The sequence below is a fragment of the Lepidochelys olivacea genome, assembly GCF_965140295.1.
Source record: "Lepidochelys olivacea isolate rLepOli2 genome assembly, chromosome: 1".
NCBI classification, from domain to species: Eukaryota; Metazoa; Chordata; order Testudines; family Cheloniidae; genus Lepidochelys; species Lepidochelys olivacea.
In genome coordinates, this window is record NC_140411.1 from 283539334 (window position 1) to 283566886 (window position 27553).

Consider the following 27553-nt stretch of genomic DNA (forward strand, 5'->3'; position numbering starts at 1 on the left):
ATATGGCCCCAAAAGGTTAATTGGGGCATCATTCTTAGTTTCCCAAGGTACATTAACAACTTGGGAAATTCACCTCATTGGTAGACCTTAAGTGAGATGGATTTTTCAGGCTCAGTGGTAAGTACCTTGCACTATAAAATAGCTCCATGGAGCAGAAAACCCATGAAGCTGCCTCTGCCAGGAGTGTATTTATTTTCAACATGAACTTGACTGGGGAACCATTAGTATGGTTCCTAGGTTGGATTAATTCTTGGTCTCCACATAATCTGTATTCCAGAGGGCAGGAGTACACAGGCTACATTTATTAACTGTACATTAATTCTTTACACCCATACATGGAGTGAAGCCCTTCACCTTCTCAGGTGCATGCTGAAATGCAGATGCTGCACTGTACACTACCGAGAGTCAAAAGAGTATACTTAAACATATCTGATATAGACTAAACAGAGCGTAGTTCAAAGAGTCCTTTTCATTATTTGTTGTAGCTACAGTAAGTAGACACAAACACTCACAGACAACAGCATCAGCAAAATTAGGGGATGCTTGGTCTATAGCTGCACAGTTTGGCATATTGTGCATTGTTCATTTCACCATAAATAACACTGCTTTTAAGTCTTGGAAAGGAAATCAGAAGTGATTTACATCACAAAAATTGGGGGTTTTCTTGACATGCCTTATGGCAAGTCACAATGATTAGTTATGGCTCCATTTTGCTCCTAGTCCCCAGGGCATTATGTTATTTAAACCACAGAAAAGCAAGGAAGCAAAATATAACCGTAATGATCGAAATTATGCCTCTCAATGTAATACAGTTAGACTACCATTGAAGTGACTTCATCCCTCTTTCACACTTATTCCAAACGTTTCAGCAGCAACAAAAACTTTTTATGAAAATCTGCTCTGTCACCTCACCTTACGTCTGGAGTAACCCCATTTACTTCAGTGGAGTTACTCTGGATTTATACTGCTGTAAATTAAGAAAAATTTAGACCCAGGAGCAGTAATTAACATGACATCGGTTTGTGGTCTAAAAGGCTCTTAACAGTACTTAGGAGTTTGGGTGATATAATTACAGGACAAAAGTTAAAGTAATTTAATTCCAAGAACTAAATTCAGCCTGGAGTTAGGAAGTCTGAAGGGAGACTGGGTGAGGAAAGTGGTCAGTGGAAGCATGTAACTAAAAGAACCAGGCAGAGGAAAAGACGGGCTAGTGAAGGAGAAATAGAGCTCAAGAACAGGTTTGCAGAGTTGGAAAATGAAGAAGGGGCTCAGCAGGTAGAAGGTGGAAAGGCAAGGAAGAAGAGAAGAGCAGCTAGTCCTATAGGAAAAGGGGAAGAGTCAATGGAGACTACACCAAATATGAGCCCCAGGAGGATACAAGATGGGTTGAAGAGGATTACAAGGGAGAATAGGAATGGAAAGAACTTGCAGCCAGAGGGAACAGGGGATAGACTGGAGAATAGCTCCGTCACCAGGAAAAGGCAGGCCTATGAGATCAGGTTCTCTTTACTGAGAAGAATAGACAGGCCTGTAACCAGAGCTGATTCAGAGAATAGAAGGGTATGTGGTCTTCCAGGTGCTAAGATACGGGATGTAGACCTGAGGTTGAAAAGGATCCTAAAGGGAGCAGGAAAGAATCCCCTAATTATCCTTCATGTGTGAACAAATGATACAGCTAGATTCTCGCTGGAAAGTATTAAGGGAGACTATGCTAGGCTGGGGAAGACGCTTAAGGAAATCGAGGCTCAGGTGATCATTAGTGGGATTCTGCCTGTTCCTGAGAAGGGCAACAAAGGTGTGATAAGATGATGACTATCAACAGATGGCTTAGGCAGTGGTGCTATAAGGAGGGCTTCGGGATGTATGGCCACTGGGAGGCATTCATGGACAGAGGACAGTTCTCTCGGGATGGACTTCATCTGAGTAGGGAAGGAAATAGACTTCTAGGATGGAGGCTGGCACAACTGATTAAGAGAGCTTTAAACTAGGAATTTGGGGGAGATGGTTGGGAGATGTCCAAGTAATCTCCACGCCAGATTTTAGCACTGAGAGGGAAGAAAACAAAGTAAGAAAGGATACAGCCATGGGTAGGAGAATGTATATAAGGAGGAAGGGCAGTGTGGATTCCAGTCTAATAGGTTATACTGGCAGTAGAATGACCATGCTTAAACAGGTACAGAATGTGAGCCAGGCCAAACAGCAAAAATTAAGGTGTTTGTACACCAATGCGAGGAGCCTACGTAACAAAATGAAGGAACTAGAGCTACTGGTGCAGGAAGTGAAACCAGATATTATAGGGATACAGAAACATGGCGGAATAGTAGTCATGACTGGAGTACAGGTATTGAAGGGTATGTGCTGTTTAGGAAAGATCGAAATAAAGGTAAAGGTGGTGGAGTAGCACTGTATATCAATGACGGGGTAGAATGTAAAGAAATAACAAGCGATGGAATGGATAAGACAGAGTCCATCTGGGCAAAAATTACATTGGGGAAGAAAACTATTAGAGCCTCCCCTGGGATAGTGCTTGGGGTGTGCTATAGACCACCTGAATCTAATTTGGATATGGATAGAGCCCTTTTTAATGTTTTTAATAAAGTAAATACTAATGGAAACTGTGTGATCATGGGAGACTTGAACTTCCCAGATATAGACTGGAGGACGAGTGCTAGTAATAATAATAGGGCTCAGATTTTCCTAGATGCGATAGCTGATGGATTCCTTCATCAAGTAGTTGCTGAACCGACTGGAGGGGATGCCATTTTAGATTTGGTTTTGGTGAGTAGTGAGAACCTCATAGAAGAAATGGTTGTAGGGAATAATCTTGGTTCAAGTGATCATGAGCTAATTCAGTTCAAACTGAACGGAAGGATTAACACAAATAAATCTGCAACTAGGGTTTTTGATTTCAAAAGGGCTGACTTTCAAAAATTAAGGAAATTAGTTAGGGAAGTGGATTGGACTGAAGAATTTATAGATCTAAAGGCAGAGGAGGCCTGGGATTACTTTAAATCAAAGCTGCAGAAGCTATTGGAAGCTTGCATCCCAAGAAAGGGGAAGAAATTCATAGGCAGGAGTTGTAGACCAAGCTGGATGAGCAAGCATCTCAGAGAGGTGATTAAGAAAAAGCAGTAATAGGATGAAATTTAATAGTGAGAAGTGTAAGGTTATGCATTTAGAGACTAATAACAAGAATTTTCGTTATAAGCTGGGGACGCATCAATTAGAAGTAAAGGAGGAGGAGAAGGACCTTGGAGTATTGGTTGATCATAGGATGATTATGGTGAGACCTCACCTGGAATACTGTGTGCAGTTCTGGTCCCCCATGTTTAAGAAGGATGAATTCAAGCTGGAACAGGTACAGAGAAGGGCTACTAGGATGATCCGAGGAATGGAAAACTTGTCTTATGAAAGGAGACTCAAGGAGCTTGGCTTGTTTAGCCTAACTAAAAGAAGGTTGAGGGGAGATATGATTGCTCTCTATAAATATATCAGAGGGATAAATACCGGAGAGGGAGAGGAATTATTTAAGCTCAGTACCAATGTGGACACAAGAACAAATGGATATAAACTGGTCATTGGGAAGTTTAGACTTGAAATTAGATGAAGGTTTCTAACCATCAGAGTGAAGTTTTGGAATAGCCTTCCAAGGGAAGCAATGGGGGCAAAAGATCTAACTGGCTTTAAGATTAAACTCGATAAGTTTATGGAGGAGATGGTATGATGGGATAACATGGTTTTGGTAATCAAATATTCATGGTAAATAGGCCCAATGGCCTGTGATGAGATATTAGATGGGGTGGGATCTGAGTTACCCAGGAAAGAATTTTCTGTAGTATCTGGTTGGTGAATCTTGCCCATATGCTCAAGGTTTAGCTGATCGGCATATTTGGGGTCGGGAAGGAATTTTCCTCCAGGGCAGATTGGAAGAGGCCCTGGAGGTTTTCCGCCTTCCTCTGTAGCATGGGGCATAGGTCACTTGCTGGAAGATTCTCTGCTCCTTGAAGTCTTTAAACCACGATTTGAGGACTTCAATAGCTCAGAAATAGGTGAGAGGTTTTTCGCAGGAGTGGGTGGGTGAGATTCTGTGGCCTGAGTTGTGCAGGAGGTCGGACTAGATGATCATAATGGACCCTTCTGACCTTAGTATCTATGAATCTAAGTCTCTAGGGTTATGTCTACACTGCAGCTGAAGTGAGCATCCCAGCCCAGGTAGACACACTTGTGCTACCAAGGCTTGAGCTAGCGTGTCAAAAATAGCAGACTGGACATTGCGGCTCCAACGGAGACCTGGACTAGCCATCTGAGACCACACCCAGCGGGTCCAAGCAGCCACCTGAACTGCAAGGTTCACATTGCTATTTTTAGCATGTTAGCTCAGCCCCACTAGCAAGAGTCTGTCTACCTGGCCTGGGAGACTCGCTCCCAGCTGCAGGGTGGACATATCCTAAGTGGCAATCAGTGGTGTAAGCTGCTCAGAAAACGATTGTGAATTATACTTGTGTAACTAGGACTAATTTGACATTAGGTGGGCTAAGGGGAAAGCAGCCCCTGGGAGATTCCAAATTGTAGACATTCCATAGGGAGTTTGCGGAGGGTAGGTTTTATACCAAATGACAGGTCTAGGAATCAACCTCAAAGCCCTAAACAGCCACCCTCTCCCCAGCAATTCTCATTGCTGGCAGCTGTCTCAGAACTACCCACCGCCTATCTCCTTTTTAAAATGGGACTTTCCACAAGAGTGCCCTATGATAGGAAGGGTCATTATCTTTCCTCCCTGATCTTCCTAGAGCTCGTACAAGAACAATATACCTCCTCCTCCCTGACCACAAGGCAGGCTCTGGCCCCAGCCTCAGCCAACCCATTCTACTCCTAACAGGTCCAAGGAAAAGGGGGAGTGCACTGCCTTGGAGATGCTGTCCCTTTACATTTCTTCCCTGTGGGATGGGAAGATCAGTGCAGAGAGGGTCCCTTCCATGTGCAATTCTAAGGGGCTAATCCAGCCTGGGGTATGTTACACATGTGTAACACATGCAGGCTAGCTGGAATAAAGGTATACCAGGAACAGGAGGATGGAAGATACAGCACGGTCCATCCTCTGTTTCACACCTTGTTTTTGCTGCTGCAGAGTGTAAATTACATTTATATTGCTCATCTGCTAAAATGCCTGACTAGTGCAAGTTACACTAATTTACCCCTTCTATTTTATTTTTGATCAACTGATATCATGATCCAATTCTCATCTCATATTAGTGAAAATAGGACTAACTGCATTTCAGTCAGTGTGTCAAATGCTTGGCTGTGGTCATAAGCTACCTTTGCACTGTGCTGATCCCAAGGTCCATCCCAGCATTAGTTTGGTCCCTGATATAAATGACAACATCTTGGGCAAATTTAATGTGTCTGTCAGGAGCCTCAAGGAACTATTCTGTCAGTCCAGGATCTGGCAACCATAAGAAAGTCTGGGCCATACCCATTTCTCTCCTCCATGTCCTCACATTCAGGAGCCAGGGGTGTGTTTAATTTGCTACTCAACTTTGCACTTAAATTCCAGTGGCTGGCTAAGCTGGCTTTAGGGCATGTTTGTGCTAGCAGAATGGCACAAAGTTGCCCCAATATACACAAGAATCAGGCCCAGTGGATGTGAGAAGAACTGATGTGAGAAGAGATGCAGACCGCCACTAATTTCTGTGTCTTCTCAGAATCTGACATCAGGAATGAAAACAAGTTATTGTATCTACCAGTGAGGCTGAACCAAAGATGCCCTTAAAGTTGTTTCCAGTCTTTATTATAGGTGGGTTTATTATTATAAATTATTTATTATAAGCAAAAGCAGGGGAAGTTTCTAATTTACTTTCCGTCTCTGCAAAGTTAAATTATTAAAAGAAAAGAACCCAGTTCTTCCTAAAAACAGGAATGGTGTGTTGCCAGCATATTCCACTTCAGAGAATGATACAATTCATTGGTGGATAGTATTTATTTTAAAACACAGAGCAAATTTACTTGATGCAACCCCACAGATGAAAAGAGAGGTGTGCCAATGTTTATGTTAGTACAGAATTTGGCTCATGCTATCTGTAAAACACTTGGGAATCTTTTTGGAAAGGTGCTACGAAAGTAAATACAAGATATTACAGTATTATGATATTGCTATTTTCTTTTTCAAAACACTGTAGAAAACAATTATATTATCCTCTCTTCAGAATTACATTGGACAAAATAACATCTGGAAATGTGTTGTGCTGCACCATAAGTTCATTTAGACCCTGTCATGAGACAACTGTTCAACCATATTGCTGATGGAGCTAGACAGCTTATTGAATAAACTTAGTGTGACACAAAAAGTCAAGACAAACACTGAAACTAAGAGTCAATATTTATTTGATTAATAACTTACAAAAATTTCACAGATTTAATTTATGTAAGGAGAGCTAATTTATTAAACATTTTACAGATTTTTGTTCACCATGTAATACATCAAGATCCTGACAGTAGTAAAATGATACTTGGCACAGTTATAAATAAAATACAAAACAATGTATCCATAAGCTTAAAATGTAATGATGCTGTTTTATGCATATTAATTTTCAAAAAGAAAATCTGGTGGACACCAAAGAACACAGAAACCTGCAAAGAAACAGCACATGTTTAGGGCTGAGACAAAATTTCCATTTACTCAACCTAGATGAGATAAAGCTGATCTGATTTCAGTCTGGATCAGCTTCATGAAGTTTTGGAAGTGATGTAGTTTTGCTGTAATACGCAAATTGTAAGTTTAATAGTTTACTTGACAGAAAAAGGCTGCAAAGATGGCTTTTCCCATTCTGATGGTTTCAGGTCATAGGTCTCAGTATTCCTCAAGATAATTAACTCTTTGTATTAGAATTATTTATATGCCCTAAATCCAGGACATTTGTAAGTTGATTCTAAACCTATTATATTTTCTATTAGCCAAACTGTGAATGAAGCATAATGAAGCATAACTCCCACTAGGGAGCTATGCTCAATTAAAAACTGCAAAATTAACCTCATATTACCACCAAAGTCCACCCTTGTTTTGCAAACATTCTGGTACACAGACTTTGTTAGTTAATTGGACAACTAAAATAATAATGTACTTTAAACATCAGATGACTGGTGCTATGAAAGGTATTTACTAAACACTGTCAATTGATTGAAGTTCTTTATGTCAGCCAACCCCAAATAGAAACGGGAAAAAAGTTTTTCCTGGAGGTGCAGAACATTACCTTTGATTATAAAATAAGTAATGAAATTTTGAAGGCTTATTCCTGCTTTTTTTCCCATTTAAAAATTAAAAAGATGAATAATGGTGTCATTTGTTTTTGTTCATGTTAACAGAATAATTGTTATAATTCTAAATTCTGACAAAATGGCACAAACCTCTTGCCACCCTGTAACCAACTCCTCCCAAATATTGTATAAAAGATAATGTTGATTTTTCCCCCAGCATTAAACGTTCAAGTACACTAACGTTACGTTTCTGTAAATCTTGATATCTGGTACTTGCAAACTATGCGAGTGTCTTGTGTTCAAAGAAACAGATAAAGAAAAAAATGTCTACTTGCAAATACTGAACATCACCTATTTACAGTTTCACTGCTCCTCTTACTAAGGCAAGGGGCTGGAATACCACTAGATTGCTTTTATACTTGTAATCTGCATATTACAGAGAATGCTAATTTTGCCAAGCATCAAACATGCAGTGAATTTGCAGGGTATAACGCCTATTAACAGCAATATTGAACATCACTAAAAGCTCATTAGATATCTTCCTACACTTTTTGGTTGATAAAATGAAATGAGCAACCTTAAATATACTAACACGCACTCACAAAGAGAAAACTATTTGATAAATTATTTATATACAGATACACATTCTTTACAGTGGTCTCATCAACTACTTTCAGGTACCCTCTGAAAACTCCCTTCACAGATTTCTCGAACCACTAGGTTGCTACAGCACTTAAAAGAGAACTAATCCAAGTCTCAGTCTCTCTGTAAACAATAGTTAAGGAAACAGTGAATAATTCACCATGAGTATAGGAAAACGCCATAACAGAAAATCAGTGCATCACATTCAAAAACAAAAAGCCCATTTGGAATGAGATTTCAGATCATTCCTTACCTTTCAAACATATTTGCAGTGTGAGAACTTAACAGAAAAAAATCTCAAGGGTGATTTCGACTTGCTGACATACCATCTTCTTCAGAATGTCCTATTAAATTTTCCATTCATATGTGCTCTTAACAGAGATCACACTTTACTTAAGCTTGGATTCAATCATTTTATATGCAAAGAAAATGAGTGTTTTAGTCAGTTTTCACAATTTGTTTTGCAATCACATGGAATTTAAAACGGTTATAAACCTTTCTTTTCCATTACTAAGATTTTGCATTCACATCTTTGGTACCCCTATACAACTTCTCTTCAAACCTTTCCAGTCACTATGCAATATATTATACTGGATCACTCTTAGTATTAAATGGCTTATATCATTTGTTCAAAGATATCAAATTAAATTCTGTTTTATTTTTTGCTGAATATCATATAGTATATATTGTGGTCTATTTTTAAAAGGTATATCATGCACTTAAGCAGGGCTTTAACTTCGACAGAAGAGCTTTACTTACTTGTGCAACTGTTTATTTTCAGACTATACAACCTCGAAACAAGGTTATTACAAGTATTTCACTGTACCGGAAACAGATGGCCATAACTGCTGATAGCCATAAAATATAGGTAACACACTTATTTGTGAACATTATATTATCCTCATGTGCCCTGCTTCCGAAGCTTAACACATTACAGTGGATCCCCAATAAAACCACATGATTTTAATCACAGTATTGAAATGCACATTTTCCCATGTACATAATACTACAGAAAATCAATATAAAATCACATTACAGGAACTTAAATGCAGCAATCTTAATGAAGTCTGACTGCATTGTGAAATTTAGTTTTAGACTCCAGATTCTTGCTCCAGTGGAATTATTCAAATTGGGAAATTAGTATTTCTGTTCAGCACAACATGACTAGGTATGTCAATACTTTAATAATCTCATGCTCCTTTGTAAAAGGTGTTAAATAAAAAATCCAACAACAAATGCAGTGAATATGTTGTTGTGAATAATTCTCATGTTAAGAATGGTTAAAATCCCTTTTTGATCTTCCTCCTCTTCCTTATCAGGGTTGGCAGTTTATTCTGTCCATTTTTACCTTTGTTAATAAAACTCTGATAAAGAGAAGGTATCGTAAGATTCATCATTAGCCCTACACATAGCATGCTACAGTTCAAAGGATGTGGATTCGAGAGAGAGAAATTTTCAGGCACCACTCAGATATCGTAGGCTCACAGGACGAAGGTGGTGCTACACTAGCTGGTAGCCTGCTCCTGAAGTTTGGTCATATTCTATTGTATACTGCCTTGTCCAGTCCACAACAACAGGACGAAAAAGACCACAGCATCTGAATTCAAAGAAGTCTATAATATTCCTTATACATCCATGGCTAAAAAAAAAAAAACAAACAAGACGACATATGTTAGTAAGTAACATCACAATTCACTTAGCATAGTGCAAGTTTGTCTACCTCCAAATTTACCATGTCTGCTTGCTCTCCAAAAAGTTCCCCAAATGTAGAAAACCCAAAGTGGACGCTGAATCTCTGAGAGCACAACTGACTCTTTAACCTTAAATCAGCCATTCCCCAAGTATGCCAGGGTTATACAACAATGACTGGACATCATCCTATCTTAAAGTTAAGAAAAAATGAGAGGGAAATAAAGACTTACTAGAATATATTTGATAGACAAAGCAAACAATAGCAACAACAGAACATTAAATAAAAAGAATTGCAGCATTATCCTGCCTTTAATCTCAGATAATCCTATTTTATTTTTTCCATTTTATAATATGTGAATATTACAACTTCTAAGCATAGACTGTAAAATTACATGAACTCAAAAATAACAAAACTGAATCAGCTCAAGAGAAATTCCTGAACCAGGAACCAATCTCTACCCCACCACAGGCAATAAATAGTTTGAACCAATAAAACAGGCATTACAATGCATCCTGAAGGTCATGCTCTGTTGAACCAACAGGAAAGCAAAGTTCAGAGATCAGTGCCATCCACTAAGACCACAAATAACATTGAAATTTAGGGAAATATGAGAACAAGAGCTTCCAAAGTACAGAGTATGAAGAAGCTAAGACACAAACTATCTAGAGATTTATAGACAAAAATCAACACCTTGAACTACACCCATTGATGAACTGGAAGCCAAGGTAATCTGCAGTGCACAGGTGTAATATATTCCATGCCACAAACATTGCTAACTGTTTAGCGGCCACATTTTACGCTAGCTGAAGTTTCAGAGTGGTCTTGAAAGCTAGTCCCACACAGAGTGTATTGGAACCATTCTGGAAGTGGCAGAATGGTTCCATTCTGGAAGTGGCAAAGGCATGGATAACTTCGTAAGTCCCCTATCCAAAAGGAATCGTTGCATCATTAAGAAGTGCCAGACATGAATATGAAGTGATTGTCCTCCCAGGATCACCTTCAATTTAATTAATACTGGTCTTCAGATTATGTGGTGGTTCATAGGCTACAGATCAAAGATCAGTGTGAACCCCTGAACACTACAAAATATAGAGTATACACATCTCTGTGGACCTAGACAAGAGTGATAGCTTCCAAGTCCAACAGCTGTTACATCATAGAGCTTATTGTCAATTTCTTAAAGTTTTACAGTCTCTAATATGTAAAAAAATCTCAGGAAGGAAATTGATTTTTCATGAGAAAGTTTCTTTTTGCTTGTAATTACACTGAAGATGAGTAGGCCTTGATTTTCTGGAAATTAAAACTTAGGTAACAGGATGTAGACTAGAAAGATCAGAAGTAACAACGAGAATATCTGAATTCCTGAAAGGACATTGAGTAAACAAACCGTGGTTGACACCTTTGCTCCATCTTGTAGGCAGTGCTTATTTAGTCAGTTCAAACACTTGTTTCATCATTTTAAGAAGCACATCCTCTAAAAGCTCCTAAGCTGATAGAAATGGCTACAGGATGTGGAATTTGAAATCATGAGGAAAGCAATACATTGCATCTGCTCTGGGCACAGCCTTGTGTTCCCCAGACAAAAAGAAATCTGATTGCGGCTGTGCTGCATCTCTAGAAAGGTCATGACCACAAGAAGTCATGTTACTAGTCTCACTTGCTAATTTCGTCTGCATGGTGGGACTTGAGAAGAAATGTTGAAGGCAAGTCCTTTTACTAGCACAAAAACAAACTTAGTGAAATAGCAGCATCCCCTACAAGGAAGGTGCTTTCTATTTTTTTTACCAAGAGAAAGACTATTACCCTCCTGGGAGCAAAAATTATTTTATGTTAAATCATCAATGGCTGGATTCATTTAGAAATATTAATAGTAATTATAAGTCACTTTCCATAATCAGATACATTAGCTTATGGTAAAAATAGCTGTTCAAATTCAGCTTTTAAAAACTGAAATTTTGGGATCCTATCAGCATATGGAAGACAGTTTTCAGCATTCAGTTGTGAAGTTCATTTGTGGTTTGGCTATCCATATGAGAAATAGCGTTTTACACATTTTTATAAACTTACTTGAATGGGCTTTCAATAGATGTTGTTGTGACTTTAAAGTGCTTGTATCGTCTTGCATTCATCCTTTCATTGGTAGTGATACCTAAACAAGATATCTAGAAAAGATGGGAGATACGCAAACAAACACTTAGAATTTCCAAAATTAAAGGCAAACCAGGAGAGAGAAAGGCTGGAAAAAAAACTCCACAGGGCTGTTTAGTGTGGGACCACACACAATGCAAGCTGCATCACTCTGCCTGTACATTTCAACCACCTGTGTTATTCGAGTCTTTCTTGAGTGAACAGAACCAGCTGTGTCAAATTGTGTAGTAGTTTTCATTTTTAATAAATCTTGATATCCAGAAGAAAAATCCCTAATAATCTATATTGGAGATAATAAATAAGATAAGCAATTATTTTTATTATAGTAGATATTTAGGAATTATCTTAAACAATTTTGAAACAACTTTTCTTCCTTCTTGGCGCTGATATTTAAAGTAACTGTGAGATATTTTTGTAATTTTTTCCCCTAAAAGAAATAATAAATTGGGCTGAAAACACCTTCTGCATGGGTCACTTGGCTCAAGCAGTGTTAACAGTTTTCAGCAACTACTCCACCATTTTGTCTTAAAAAGGGGGAGTCTGAAGAAGTCTTCAATTATGCAAGGCCTGGATTTACTGTAGTGTATTGCATGTGCAACACTGGAAACAAAAGTAGTAGAACTCCCTTAACAATTAGGAGCACTATCATAAGCTAAAACGTTAGAATTCTTAGTGTCATATGGTAACTCAGCCCCATGTTATGGGATCAACAAGCCAGGTCTGAGAATCCTGAGCATTCAGGAAATTACACTCAGGTTTACTTGCCTTTTCTGGATATACTGAAGTTTTGTCCCTTTAACAGACAGGTATCTAAAGAAAGAGGACATGATTTAAAAAAAATGAAAGCCTAAAGTTAGGCACCTATGGCCAAGTTCTCCAGGAAGAGGCCTGATTTTCAAAAATGAATGAGAACTCCTGAGTACTCATATTCTCTTTTAAAAAATCAAGCCACTTATTTAGGAGTTTAACTTTAGGAAACCATTTTTGAAAATCTTGGCTAGGTCTTTTAATCTTCTCCAGGGAATAAGGAAGCTGTTTGGAAGACAGGACAGAGAGTGGTAAAAAATGATAGGAGAGTGATCCCATCAGAATGGTCAGCCAAGGGATCAGTCAACTTTACTTTCAAGCCATCAAAGAGGAATCAAGAGACGGGCTGTGGAGTTAAAAAAGCAGAGAACAAAGCTCCTAAGAAAGGCCAAGTTAGGATCTCTAAGAACAGATTTTGGCAAGTTCTTTTAAGTTACCTTTTATCTTCCTTCACACAATCGTAAAAATAATTATTTGGACACATTTAATAATGAAGTTATTGCACGTTTCATTTTTCATATTTCCTACACTGCATGTTTTCTGCCTTGTAAATAGTATTAAATACTACAATTACAATAACTTTGTCTTCATCACATTTAAGGGTGTAAAGCATTTCATGAGGCACCATGAGAAAAGTGTTCTTCCAGGTTCCATAGAATTTGAAGAAATATCTACCAACATATCCCATTCTAAAGTAATTTATGTATGGAGTTTAATGGATCCTGGGATTATTGAGGATTGGAAGGCACATTGGAAAGTTGTATGTTCACATTGCTTTAGTACTCTGGTGCTTTATATTGGTTTGGAAGCCACACTGAATAGATATGGTCACCCTGGCTCATTTATCTTGGGCAGGAAATCCCACTGGAAGGTAGTGTGGTGGCCTTGGTTCACAAGTATAAACTTGGAATCTATATTCATGGTTGCTCTAAATCATCGTTACAGGAGAGAAGGAAAAAGCTGAGATGCCTGATAGTTTACTTCAAAGTTTGGAGTGTGGATCTTATTTCTGATATAACGGGAAACACTGAAGTGGTAACTAAGCCCTTGTGAAGAGACTTGTGATAAGACTTTGTTCTTTACTGTTAGAATAGATAAGGAAAATACAGCTAATGTGATGTATTTGAATATTATTTTCCTGTCTAAACCTGTAGTTGATAATTCCATTAACTACAAACACTTGGCCTATGATTTTGTTAGGATATTTTAATAAACTTTCCTCCTTTGGCTTTTGTACTGACAGATTGTGCAAAACACACAATGGTCTCATTAGATGGGCAGACATGGGAACATTTGAAATACAGATCCCAGCCCCCACAGAACATATTGAACTGTTTGGCTCATTCCAAGACTACTCAGACAGATTGTTCATCCATGCTACTGTTTTGGGTATTGGTTAGAGTTTCAGTCTGTGTTACAAGAGTGCTGGTCAGACATGGTAATGAGGTATCTGGGAAGGAAGACTGACAATTACATTCAAAGGAAAAGCTAAATGTCTGATCACAAGAGATCTTTAGTGTGAGAAAATTCAAAGAATCTAATTCTATTTCTAGAATTACATATTATGTGAACATATTCATTGATTTCAGTGGGATACGTGAATACTCAGTGATTCTTAGTGAGGAAAACGCACAAAATGCATGAAAATTGTTTCAGTATAGTGCATCTTTTACTCCTGACAGAATTCTGCACCTCTCTAGGGGCAGAGAATTTATATGGTCCGCATATTTCTGTGCCCCCCCCGGGCACAGAAAAATGCAAAAGAAATCTGCAGGGGGACATACACCTCTTCCCTGGCAACGTGTGTGTTCCAGTGTGCCTGTAGCAGACTCAGACATGCAAATCACTGGGGAGGGAAAGAGGTGCCTGTGTGGGAGACGTTGATCACCATCAGTGGGTGGGGCTAGGCGTGTGTGCCTGCCAACAAGTGAGAGGAACTCTGTCCCTCTCACTTGCTACTAAGGCTCACCTGGCGTGGAGGGGTAGGGCTTTTTATTATGCATGAGGTAGACTGTCCTGGAGGCAGAAATGTAGCAGCCTGCCTGCACAGTAATATTGTTAACGTTCCTATTGTTAGTTAACTGTTCCCATTCTCAGACAATTCCCCCAGGAGCATAAAACCTCTAAAAGTTTTAAGGCCACTACATTGCCAGAGTGACAGTAAGGGAATCAGCTAGGAAGATCTATGTGTTTTTTCCTGTGCCAAAGTGGCACAATGGAGTTAGTTAGATTACAGCTCAGAATTTATTTTACTTATCGATTAAAAAAAAAAAAAAGACTGAGGGCAAATAAAATATTTACCAAGCAGTCAATACAATGTCAGGACAATCAGAACCAAGCACTTCCCAAAGTACCCAGCCAGGTCCAGGACAATGATTAGCAAAGCTAAATGACTTTCATGTGTGAAAGTCTGAGCAATTTAAAATGACATTCTACTTTTTCTTTCCCCCACCCCCCCGTTTGGTGTTCTGTAATGTAATTTAAATGATAATCCAGGATTATAACTGGAATGCAGGGTATCAGTTACAAAGTGTTTGTAACTTATCTTTCATGTGTTCAGGTAATGTTGAATAGTTATTGTGACTTTTTTCTGTATTGTAGTTTAAATAAATTACCAAAACAATTGAAACTGGTCTGATTATATTGCATTATTTTGACAAATAAATATGGAGAATTTTGCAGGATTATTAATTTTTTTGGCGCAGAATCCCTTCAGGAGTACTCTTTTCCCAATGGAACAGCTGCATAGCTCTTTCCTTGTCTAGATGTCTGTTCAACCCTCCCATGCATGTGTATGCCTCCCATTATCATTTTTGAGAGCTTTAAGAATGGATTTATAACTGCCACCATCCTTTCCACAAACTATACCAAAATATACGTAAATAACCTATTGACTTTGAAAAATTAATATAGTTCTTGGTATAAGAAATAATAATAATATCAACTTTGATGTTTTGTATTGTACTTTACAGAGATGTATACATAGACTTTTTTGGAAGAGTAAAGTTAGGTTTACAAAACTGGATCTCATCTGTAACTACTCTGATCTACAGCAAATACACACAATTTATTTCTTTATTATATGCATTTGTAGTTCTATTACTTTTATTTTATGTAACCAGCCAAGAGCCTGAACTAATTTTGCATTGAGCTAACAATATGTAGACCCAACTTACTATTTTTAGACTATATATGTACTAGGAAAATCACCACTGCTGACAATAGTTAACAACAATGGGTCCCCTCAACTGGTGCTGGAAACTGTTTAACTATTAGTGTAGATTCCATTGAAAAGGTTTTGTCCAGTTAGTTATACAATGCATAACTGAGACCAGACTTACACAACTTGTATGCACTCACAGTACTGAACTGTTTTAATCATGTTTCACTCCTGCCTTCTGCAATGGTGTTAAATATTTTTGTCCCATTACACAAGCAATTAAACAGTTTGCAAACACGAGTTGAAAAAGAGACAGTGAAGACCTACTACTGACAACCACTATCAGCAATGGGCTAGTTTCCCAATGTAGACAAACCTATAGTCTAGGGGTAGGCAACACATACTCTGCTGCAAGCTAAATGCAACTTCTGTGGCAAAGCCATTCATATCTGTGTGCTCCAGTAGGAGAAACTGGAAATTCTGTGGCAGTTTCTGCTAAACTAAGGATGAATGTTTTTACTAAATTAAGATGAAATTGAATAATACAAGTAGTACAGTATTGCATCTATAATTTATTTTGATATCAAATTAAATTTATTTTATTCCTCTATATTTTCCCTGTGCCACAGGGTTTTTTTAGGGCTGTTAATTAATCACATGATTAACTAAAAAAACCTAATTGTGATTAAAAAAATTAATCACACTGTTAAACAGAATACCAACTGAAATTTATTAAATATTTTTGGATGCTTTTCTACAGTTTCAAATATATTGATTTCTATTGCAACACAGAATGCAAAGTGTACAGTGCTCACTTTATATTATTATTTTTATTACAAATATTTGCATTGTAAAAGTGATAAACAAAAGAAACTGTATTTTTCAATTCACCTCATATAAGGACTATCGTGTAATCTCTTTACCGGGAAACTGTAACTTAAAAATGTAGAAATTTTTTGCTATATAACTGCACTCAAAAACAAAACAATGTAAAACTTTAGAGCCTACAAATCCACTCTGTCCTACTTCTTGTCAAGCCAATCGCTAAGACAAAAGTTTGTTTATATTTATGGGAGATACTGCTGCCAGCTTCTTATTTACAATGTCACCTGAAAGTGAGAACAGGTGTTTGGATGGCACTTTTGTAGCCCGAGTTGCAAGGTATTTACATGCCAGATACACAAAACATTCGTATAACCCTTCATGCTTTGGCCACCATTCCATGCTGATGATGCTCATTAAAAATTAATGTGTTTGTTAAATTTGTGACTGAACTCTTTGGGGGAGAATTGTATGTCTGCTGCTATGTTTTACCCGCATTCTGCCATGTATTTCATGTTATAGCAGTCTCGGATGATGACCCAGCACATGTTCATTTTAAGAATACTTTCACAGCAGATCTGACAAAATGCAAAGAAGGTACCAATGTGAGATTTCTAAAAATAGCTACAGCACTCGACCCAAGTTTTAAGATTCTGAAGTGCCTTCCAAAATCTGAGAGGGACGAGGTGTGGAGCACACTTTAAGAAATCTTAAAAGAGCAACACTCTGATACGGAAACTACAGAACCTGAAATGCCAAAAAAGAAAATCAGCTTTCTGCTGGTGGCATCTGACTCAGATGATGAAAATGAACATGCTTCAGTCTGCTCTGCTTTGGATCTTTATCAAGAAGAACCCATCATCAGCATGGATGCAAATCCTCTGGAATGGTGGTTGAAACATGAAGGGACATATGAATCTTTAGCACTTCTTGCACGTAAATATCTTGCAACGCCGGCTACAACAGTGCCATGTGAATGCCTGTTCTCACTTTCAGGTGACATTGTGAACAAGAAGCCAGTAGCATTATCTCCTGAAAATTGTAACCAAACTTGTTTGTCTGAGCGATTGGCTGAATAAGAAGTAGGACTGAGTGGACTTGTAGGCTCTAAAATTTTACATTTTTTTATTTTTGAATGAAGGGGTTTTTTTTGCACATAATTCTACATTTGTAAGTTCAACTTTCATGATAAAGAGATTGTACTACAGTACTTGTATTAGGTGAATTTATTTTGTTTTTTACAGTGCAAATATTTGTTTTAAAAATAAATATAAAGTGAGCACTGTACACTTTGTATTCTGTGTTGTATTTGAAATCAATATATTTGAAAATGTAGAAAACATACAAAAATATTTAAATAAGTGGTATTCTATTATTGTTTAACAACGCAATTAATTTTTTTAATCGCTTGACAGTCCTAGTTTTTTTTTATGACAAGGAACTACATGGAAAATGTTGTAAGAGGAAAAAGCTGGAAGTTTGGTAAGTTGGGGACCTCAGCACCTGGGAGGACCCCGGTGGGAGTCAATTTAGCTGGAAGCTTCTGCTAAAATCATTAACAATGAACAGTTACTGTTGACATATAAACCATTGCACTGAATTTTTGAAACAAGACTATGCAGATGCAAATTAGATACCTTTTAGAGCATGCCAGCAGGGTCTACCTGGGGCAATTAGACCACAACATGTTAGAGTGCTTTATAAATCACACCCCTCTAGAGAGCTGTGCCGTGCCATGTAGACAAGCCAAGCAGTCTCAAGTTCCTGATGACTGCTCCACTAAAAGCTAGGAGCGTCATGAAGGTGATAAGTGAAAGAGTATCAGCATTTAAATCTCTTTGAGTGCCATTTAGAAGCACTAATAATTTGCAACAGGCTTTACCATGTAATATGAAATAAGGGTACAGTTTTCAAAAGCACTTAAGTGACTGAAGAGCCTAAGTCCCATTTTGAAAAGTGACTTAGGAGGCTAAGTCTCATTGAAAGTCAATGGGACTTAGGAGCCTAAGTGCCTGAATTGCTCTTAAAAATGTGACTTAGGCACTTTTGAAAAAAATTATCCAAGGTTTCAAACCAAGAAAATGTCAGCCAAAAGTGATTGAAGAAAGCCTTATAATCTAATTCAATGACTGTCCTATTTAAACTATCTTCACTTGTATGGCTGTCAAGGGAGCTACTGAATAGAGACTTCTGATCCCTTTCACTCTTACTAAAATGATCATTTGTACATGTATACAAAGAACTTCACACTCTTTCAAATCCCAATAAAACAATTCCCCTTTTGCTTGGTGACCCTAGATCCCCTCCCTATCCTAAATGAGGCAACCCCTATGACTGACAACACAATCAGCTTTCTATTCCCTCTGCAAACCTTGTTTCTGTGATCACTGAACGTTGTTTTATAACAATGTTAAGTAAACTGAAAAGGAATATTTGATGTAATGGGAATGCAAATTTACTTTTAATATTCAGGGTTGACTATAATAAGTAACAAATAAAGTGCCTTTTCATACCTGATACATCTGACACATGAGTAACACAGCCACCCACATGAAATGAAACACACTATTTAGAAACATCCAAAACATCCAAGGTGAACAGGTGGCAATTTGTGTAATATATGTCCACAATCCATCCTTTGTGTAAGTAGTCTCACAGTGGATTCCCCAGTCTGGAAGAAGAAAAAAAATTATAGATTTAAAAATCATATAAAATCCTCAGATCACTCATTTTTTCTATATATCAATGTACTATTTAAATTTGAACTGATCAGAAAACTGACAAAGGGCAATTTTTTTAATGAAATATGGAAATAATTTGCAAAAATCTTCCCAATTTCTCCCTCCTTTTCTAAGCAGCTGTAATTTAAATTCGCAGAGATGATAGAAAGTTAATGAAGGGCATGGGATAATAGTAACAAGGACTACATAGAATTCTTAATTAGATATTTTTTCTGTAATAACTAGGTATTCTTCTATTCTAGAACACCTAAACTGGGCAGTTACTAAAGCAAACCTCAATTCCTGGAGGTAACTGGAATGGGTTACCTAGGGAGGTGGTGGAATCTCCTTACTTAGAGGTTTTTAAGGTCAGGCTTGACAAAGCCCTGGCTGGGATGATTCAGTTGGGGATTGGTCCTGCTTTGAGCAGGGGGTTGGACTAGATGACCTCCTGAGGTTCCTTCCAACCCTGATATTCTATGATCCCAATACAAAAATGGTATCAAAGTATAACTCTGATAGTGCACACACTCATAGGAGGAACTAAATGAAATATTGTACTTAAAAACAATTAAGAAAAAATTTACTCACAAGAGATACAGCCATAAATCATCCAACAGATCATAAAAAGCAAAAAGAACAGATAGCCCATAAAATAGCGATGGTTCCCTGCCCCTAAAGATGAACACAAACAACAGGAATTAATTTCTTCCACCTTGAGAAAAGGTCAGTAATACGCTTGAGGGCTGATGTACATGTGAATTCAATTTAAATTATTTTAAGACAACACTGCTAATTACTTTATATGGAAACATTACTCTCCAGAAACATTACATTAGTCTGTAAAATCTATATGACTTCTTAGAAGCTTGAAAATAGGTGTTTTTCTCCCTTACAACTTTGCCCTTTCAGTAGGGCCAAACATTGTTTTATTTTTCTGTGCTCCTACCATACTGCAGCTGAAATTCACACACGCTTGTGTAATTTACGATCTGCTTTATTGATATCAACACAGCTTTAGGAACTGGTTAGTTAACAGCTGTTGCAGAGCCAGGAAGAGCTCAAAAACTGTTTTGGTATGTCTCAAAAATACTGAATTACTTTTGTTTCTTGGCAGCAGAGGGCAGGTGTTTTTAATAAGACGGACAGAAAATAGAAATCTGGACAAAAATCCACATCCTGTTTTGACAATTAAAGGTATAGGAAAAGTTGACCTTAAACTGCTTGACAGCCAATTGAAAAGAAAACATACAAAAGATGGATAGACAACAATTTAGGTTAAACAAGTTGTTAAAAAAACTGGTTATATTAATGAATGAAATTTAAAAAATTCTACTTGTAATGGAATTTAAAATTGAGTGAATGACCCATACCATACCATAACAGCATTTGCTCAAAATGAAACCACTTTTACATGTGTTAATATACCTGATAGATGCATTTCTAATATTGTGATACGTTTATTTGTATATATACACTATTCAGAACTTCTCAACTTTCCCTCAATTTGTAGAATACATTCACTAGTACAGCACTCCAATGACCCAAGGATGTGCACTAATCACACAGACACTGCAGACGATAATAGGCTACAAAAGATGTGTCCCTCAGCATCCAAGAAGCAGAGCACTTAATTGGTCATTTATGTCAAATATTTTGCCGATTAAACCAAGAGCTTCCTCCAGAGGCAAAAAATAATCAAGTGCTTTTAACAAGTGAAATGAACAAATAAATAAGCAGAAGCAGAAAACCCAAACATACAAATTAGAACAAGCACACAAGGCACTTCCTTCCTCCAAAATCAAACAGCTTCCTTCATCTGTAAACATGTAATGTTGTTTTTATAAGCAAAGAATATATGAGGAATGATGTTGGAAGTACCTCAAGTATATGTTAGAAGGTGAATGTGAGAGACACAGAGACTGTGTGTGTGTGTGTGTGTGTGTGCCTGCGCGCTGATCAGCTGGGAGGCACTTTAATCTCTCCTGTGCAGCCACCCAAGTGCGCAACTTACAAAGAACAGTTTCAGGGCCACATGGGGACAGGATGGTGCAGGGAAACATGGGATGGGGTAGAGGTACGGGGGCAGATGTGCCTGACTGAATGAGAGTCAAAAGAATTGTTCTATACTCTCACCCACACGCAACAACCCTCCAGGTTCACTGCCAGGATCCTTCCCAGCAATTACTTCCCTCTCCCTCAGCTCCCCTGACTCCCCCAAGCCTTTGTACTACTTCTGAGGGGTGCAGGAAATACAGTTCTGTATTGTAGTTTAAATGAATTATTACGCAAAGTTCTGTATTAATATGCCTAGTAAGGAATCTATTCGTAAAAAAAACACATTTCCTGAATCTTTTTTGTTGTCTGTATTATTTCAGACTTCCTTGCTGAAGGTATTTTGAAATAATTTACCAAAATAACTGAAACTGGCATGATTATATCGTGTTATTTTGACAAAAGAACTATTCAGAATTGTGCAGAATTTTAAAATATTGTGCACAGAATTTTTTTTTTTGTGTGCAGAAATTCCCCAGGAGTAGAAAATCCACCTAGATGGGAAGCCATTTTGAATCTACGGACACATAGCAAGAATTAATTGAGCACTTGACTACAGTTCCCTAAAGGAAAATACTTGTTTGTGAGTTTCTCTGTTACCCAGGCTTTAATTTCCTAGTACTCCACGCTTCACCTCATATATATATTAAAGAGAATAGTCACCACTGCAGTCAGTATATGCGCTCTTGTTTTTGTAGCAAATGAAAAAGCTGCTGTATTGATAAGTATCTGAAAATGTGATTAACGATTTGCTTTAGAGTTCATATTTGACAAAAACATACTTACATACTGTTTATGTGGTGTTATAATTATAGCTGAAATAAAATGTTTAAATAGGGATGAAAGCAATTTACTTAGGACTTGTCTACACAGAGCAGAAATGTGCACCAGAGGGGTCTGCTTTCTAAAGGACACTTACGTGTCGTATTCGAACTGGCCTGTGTAAAGCCTGGTGATGCAAACATTTTAGTTCATGTCAGCAGGAATACCATGGGTCAGTTAGTGCACACCCCTCCTCCATATAGATAAGCCCTCAGAAACAAAGCTAGAAGTACTTATGCGTGGATTGGTAACAGAGAAGAGAACTGTGAATAATGCAATGAATCAGAAAGAAAGAAAATTTAGGCTGAACATCAAGATGCTTTTGGTGAAACTGAAGACCTAGAATAGTCTTTCCCAGGAAGTTGTCAGAAACCATGTTACTGTGGTCATTTAAAACAAGAATTTACAATGTATAGAGGAATATACTGTAGAGAACGATCCTGCACTGAGAAAGGGGTGGACAAACTGACCTAACTGTATTTTTCCCCTCTCTATTTGTTAAGATTCTATGTTTGAGCAATCACTTACCTACACAGTTACCCACCCATGGGCAGTGGTGGTCAAACTTTGCTATACATCGATTGCACACGCCACAATGTTTAGACCTCACTGGCTTCCGTATCTGTTTGACAGATATTTATGGACATATAATTACAAAAAGCTTTACAGCAAAGCGAAAATAAAAGTCTGACATTTAGACTGGCAGAAAAAAATGAACTTTAATGCATGTTAAAATACTTTGCTGCTGTTAATCCCTTAGATCAAGGTCAACAGGAATTTAAAAGCCTAATGGGTAATTCAGATTCCATTAAACAATTAGTGTCTTAAAATTTCATCATACGTCAGCTATAATATGCATGGTATAAAAATCTATTTAAAATCTTTTCCCTTAAATAAAAATGTCATATCATAAAAAGTATCAAATATTTATTTCTCTTTCCATCCACCCCAAGCCCTCTAAATCCTCTAGGTATCTGAGTTTTGGGTGCAGATTTGTTTCATTTCAGCTATTTTATGTTGACAGAGTATTGACATTATGATTGAGATGATTCTTTGGGCATTATTCATAAATGAACCCTAATGTAAACAGAATGCTGTTAATGAAGCCTATTTACCAAAGACAAGAATATGAATTTAAAGAGAACTTCCAATGGGACTTTTGCTCCAATGTTCACTTTGACAATTTTGAAAACCACTCCCAAACTGAGTATATTTTGTAAATTAAATATAACATGGTTATGATGAAAAATCAAGAACAAAATACACGAACAAACCTTGAAATACAAAATATATGAACAAACCTTGACATTAAAATACATTTAAACTTTAAAACTAAATATTTAAAAAAAAACTTAATTACTTATCCCTTTAAATCTGAGTTTAAAGTTCTATGTTTATTATACAAAAATTAATGACACCATAAACATTATAGAAAAAGTACTTCCAATAGCTGTTTGTCATGTCATTAATTCTTCCATGGGAAACAAAATGCATACTTCAGGTCTCAGTAGGTAAATGCAGGAAGAAATTATTTTTAAACAGTTTGTTTCAAAATGTAAACATAACTTGCATGTCTAAGCAACTAATCCACAATTAGGAAATGTTAAAACACTTCAGGATTTAGAGAAACTTTCCAGTTAACCTGGAAAATATCTAGACAGTTATGACACAAAGAAAAGATACTTCTTTTTCAGGCTCAACGTGTCATTTAACCCAAAGTTTGTTCTAGCCCATTTTAAAATAAAATAATAGTTTTGAAAGGCTTTGTGAAGCTTACTTATCTCTTAAGAGCCTTCCCCAAATAGATTTTATTGTACATAGATCCTGAAACAACTAATCTGAAATGCATATACCCAGAGGGGTTTTCCTTTGTATGGTAGAAGGGAGTATAACACAACAGTTCAAGAAGCTTTCACAATAACTAATAATGATTTTGTGATGTTGCCTATACGGATCAACAAAAGACAAAGCCCCATGTGACTAAACTGTATGTAGACACACACACATGTATATACGTACGTACATCATGTTACATTACATCAGAAAAATCAAAGTACTTCAGTTTCACAAAACCTCTGAAAGTATTAAAATTTTTAAAAAACCATTACAATTCTCATGATTCAGTAGAAAAAGGCCTAAACTTTTTGTTAAACCAGCAATGGCAATTCTGAGTCAAACTGAAATGTTTACTACAAATATTCATAATTCTCCCCTTTCCCCCACCTCCAAAAAATCACAGAATACAAAGGTACATAAACTTCTCAACATACTTTTCTTTTTTATAACACAAAACTTCTTCAACCAGGATACTTGGGAGAAACTGAATGCTTGTTCAAACTATAAGAGTTTTGCTACATAGCTTGAAGTTGCTGTAAGGATGCAACAACCAATCACATTGGTTTATTTCAATAAACCTTTTATAAAATGTTATTTTTATTTGTCAAAACTTTGCAGCTTCTCACAAGATGTGTCCTGTATAAAGGCCAGAAGGGGACACGGTCATCATCTAGTCTGACTTCCTGTACAACACAGGCCATAGAACTTCCCCACTCTTGTGGCTCTTCTCTCAACCCTCTCCAATTTATCAACATCCTTCTTAACTTGTGGGCACCAAAACTGAACACAGTATTCCAGCAGGGGTCACACAAGTGCCAAATACAGAGGTAAAAGAACCTCTCTACTCCTACTCCAGATTCCCATCTCCTTTAACCGCAGCAACATGCTGGAAGCGCACATTCAGATGATTATCTACCACATCCCCCATATCTTTTTCAGAGTCACTGCTTCTCAGGATAGTCTCCCTCATCCTGTAAGTATGGCCTACATTCTTTGCTCCTATGTGTTTCCATTTAGCTGTATTAAAATACATAGTTTGTTCACACCCAGAATACCAAGCGATCCAGATTGCTCTTCATTATTTATAGCTCCCCCAGTTTTTGTATGATCTGCCTAAATATGGATTCTGATGCCCAGGATTAAGGCAGCCAACTTTGAAAAGGTTGCCAACTGTAGTAAAATAGGCCCACATTAGGCTTAAGCAGGCTATGGTTTCAAACTGAGTTTGTATTTTTAGCATGAGTGGTAGGACTGAAGCATGTAAAAGGATGAGATCATGAGAAAACACAAGTTATTTGTGTTAATCTTGTAGTGACCCTTAAAAATACCAGTGTTATCTCATTTAAGGTTTGGGTTGAGGTAACAGAAATAAAGAAAATATAGTTAATTGGGCACCAGGCATGGTAAATAATTGGTTTGTTTAGTTTAGTATAAAGAAATGTGGAGTTTGGTAGTCAAAGAGAAATACAGCCAAATGAGATAAGATGCAAACCTTGAAGAAAGAGGCCCAGTCATTAATCTTGTCTTGACCGGGGCAGAGGACAAGGGTCAAACTTAGCTCCTTCATCTGGAGTTAGTAAGGTCTGACAACAAACAATGACATCACCTGTTTGTTATAGTGTATTAAAAAAGCAAGGTTTTCTCGGTGTACTTTGTCAGTGCATTTCCGTATTCCTCTGGAGTCACCCCATGATGGGAAGGTCCCTCCCAGGCCTGATCTTGTTGAGAGTATTTTGGCCAGTATTTATAACTGTATTGCTGTTGGGTACATAATACAAGAGTATATGCTTATGTTCGTACATTGGGTGTAATTATCACTAAGCGGCCATTGAATTAATGAAGGAATGCTTGTGTGGAAACTGAGTCGTGGTAAACCTTAATAAACTTATTAAGAAAATAATTTCCAATACCAATAATACAATTTTGCATGTTCTTTGATCTTGATTTGCTTTTTCCACGCCAATGCCACATAACAGACTGCTACAAAGGATATTATTCAGCTGTCCCTTCTGTTGGCACTAGGGAGGCAGCATGCCTTTTGTTATATGGCAGATAGCTCCTACTCCCAACTGCATGGAATTTTAGGTAACAAGATGGGTTCTGCAGCTCAGATAGAACCACTACTATTAAAATGGGGTTAAGATTATTAGTTAAGTGATTTCTCTTAATAGCAGCAAAAGGCCAATGCTTGGCCATTTGGATGAATAAAACGGTACTGTATGTGTGCATATTTAAGAAGATTTGACAATTTTTTTAAAAGTTGGCATTTTGTTATTAGTATTCCATCTCATGCAAAGCATGAGTATGTACTATTAGTAGACTTTATAGTCTTTTATATTTGCTAATCACACTTTAAAAGGAATGTGCATATTATGTTTTCTTGTGGAACTAGATAGCAGCCCTTGTTTTCTTGAAGCTGATTTCCATTTTAAAATGTTTTGAGGGGGGTGTGAAAATTAGTATTTTCTCTTTTTAAGATTATAGCCAAATTTAAAAAGTCCAGCTTACTTTGGAAAGAAACTATTTTCACGCTCTAAAGGAGATTATTTTAGTTATGGCAATGCCAGATAGAATGTTGTAAAGTCCAACACCAGAAAAAAAAATGGACACATCAATGTAAAATATTATTGAGTTTCTAGAAACTTTAAAAAACACAACTGAATAGCGCATTTAAAAACTGTATAAAATTAGTTATCCAATTCTCTTTTTAATAAAAAATGTAACACACATATTTCCTTTAAGCCTCTGTCCTTTCTAGTTGCCTAACAATCTGAAAGTCCTAGAAATGTGAAGAGCTAGGAATGGTTCACTAGTTTTCCAAAACTGAAGCAATTACATTTAGTCTGGTTTGGTTTAGATATCCTTCAAAGTTAAACTAAGGTGTTCACAAAGATACAAGATTTAGCGCAAATTTTGTCCCCTAATAAACATGAAGTTAAAACAAAGACCTTGATCCTCCAACTAAGAGCATGGGGGAATACACTTTTGAGCCTGCATGGAAGCTAACCGACTTCCAGCGGGCTCTGCATGGATGCAGCTATCTATTTACACGCTATCAGTTGCAGGACTGTGTCAAAGTTAGCAAAACTCAATCCATAGGGTGTTCTCCATCACAATTTTTACCCCATGCTGTTCCTTGATTTTACCTGCTGCTATAGAAACTATCATTTTATCTATAGAAATAGCTAATACCTCATTAATGAGAAAAACAACTTTACATTATACAAAGGCATAATTTAAAGTTGTCATCTTTTTTACTGTCAGACAATTATCTAAAGAAAAATGGTTCCTCATACTGAATGACTCCATAAATGATTGTATGCCATATGGAAACTGCTAATCAAAGCACTCCTTTAATATTATTGATTAAAAAGTATGCTCTTCCAAATAATTATCAAAACACAAAAGGGTTTAAAAGCGTACAGGTATTAAGAAAACAATAATGCTTATAAAGTCATCGGCAAGTATGCCTGGAAGTACAAAATACATTGGTCAGTAGCGTGAACTGATGGTCAAAGCTCTCTCATCAGTGCATTAGCTAAACACAAGAAAAAATGAGATGAGAGTTCTTGACTGCAACCCAATAATTGGATATTA

The 27553-nt window shown here is 37.2% G+C and overlaps 1 protein-coding gene across 1 annotated transcript in view; it reads right to left on the minus strand.

Annotated features, from left to right (window-relative positions):
• Positions 1–6424: 6424 nt before the first annotated feature.
• ZDHHC17 (zDHHC palmitoyltransferase 17) overlaps positions 6425–27553 on the minus strand; it is a 128071-nt gene continuing 106942 nt past the window's right edge. Inside the window, exons 13-17 of the mRNA XM_084635334.1 lie at positions 22649–22742; positions 19835–19918; positions 19037–19194; positions 11654–11748; positions 6425–9532 (exon numbers count right to left, since the gene is read on the minus strand). Of these exons, the coding sequence (XP_084491460.1) occupies positions 9394–9532; positions 11654–11748; positions 19037–19194; positions 19835–19918; positions 22649–22742 (570 nt within the window). The 3' untranslated portion in view covers positions 6425–9393. The remainder of the gene's footprint in view (positions 9533–11653; positions 11749–19036; positions 19195–19834; positions 19919–22648; positions 22743–27553) is intronic.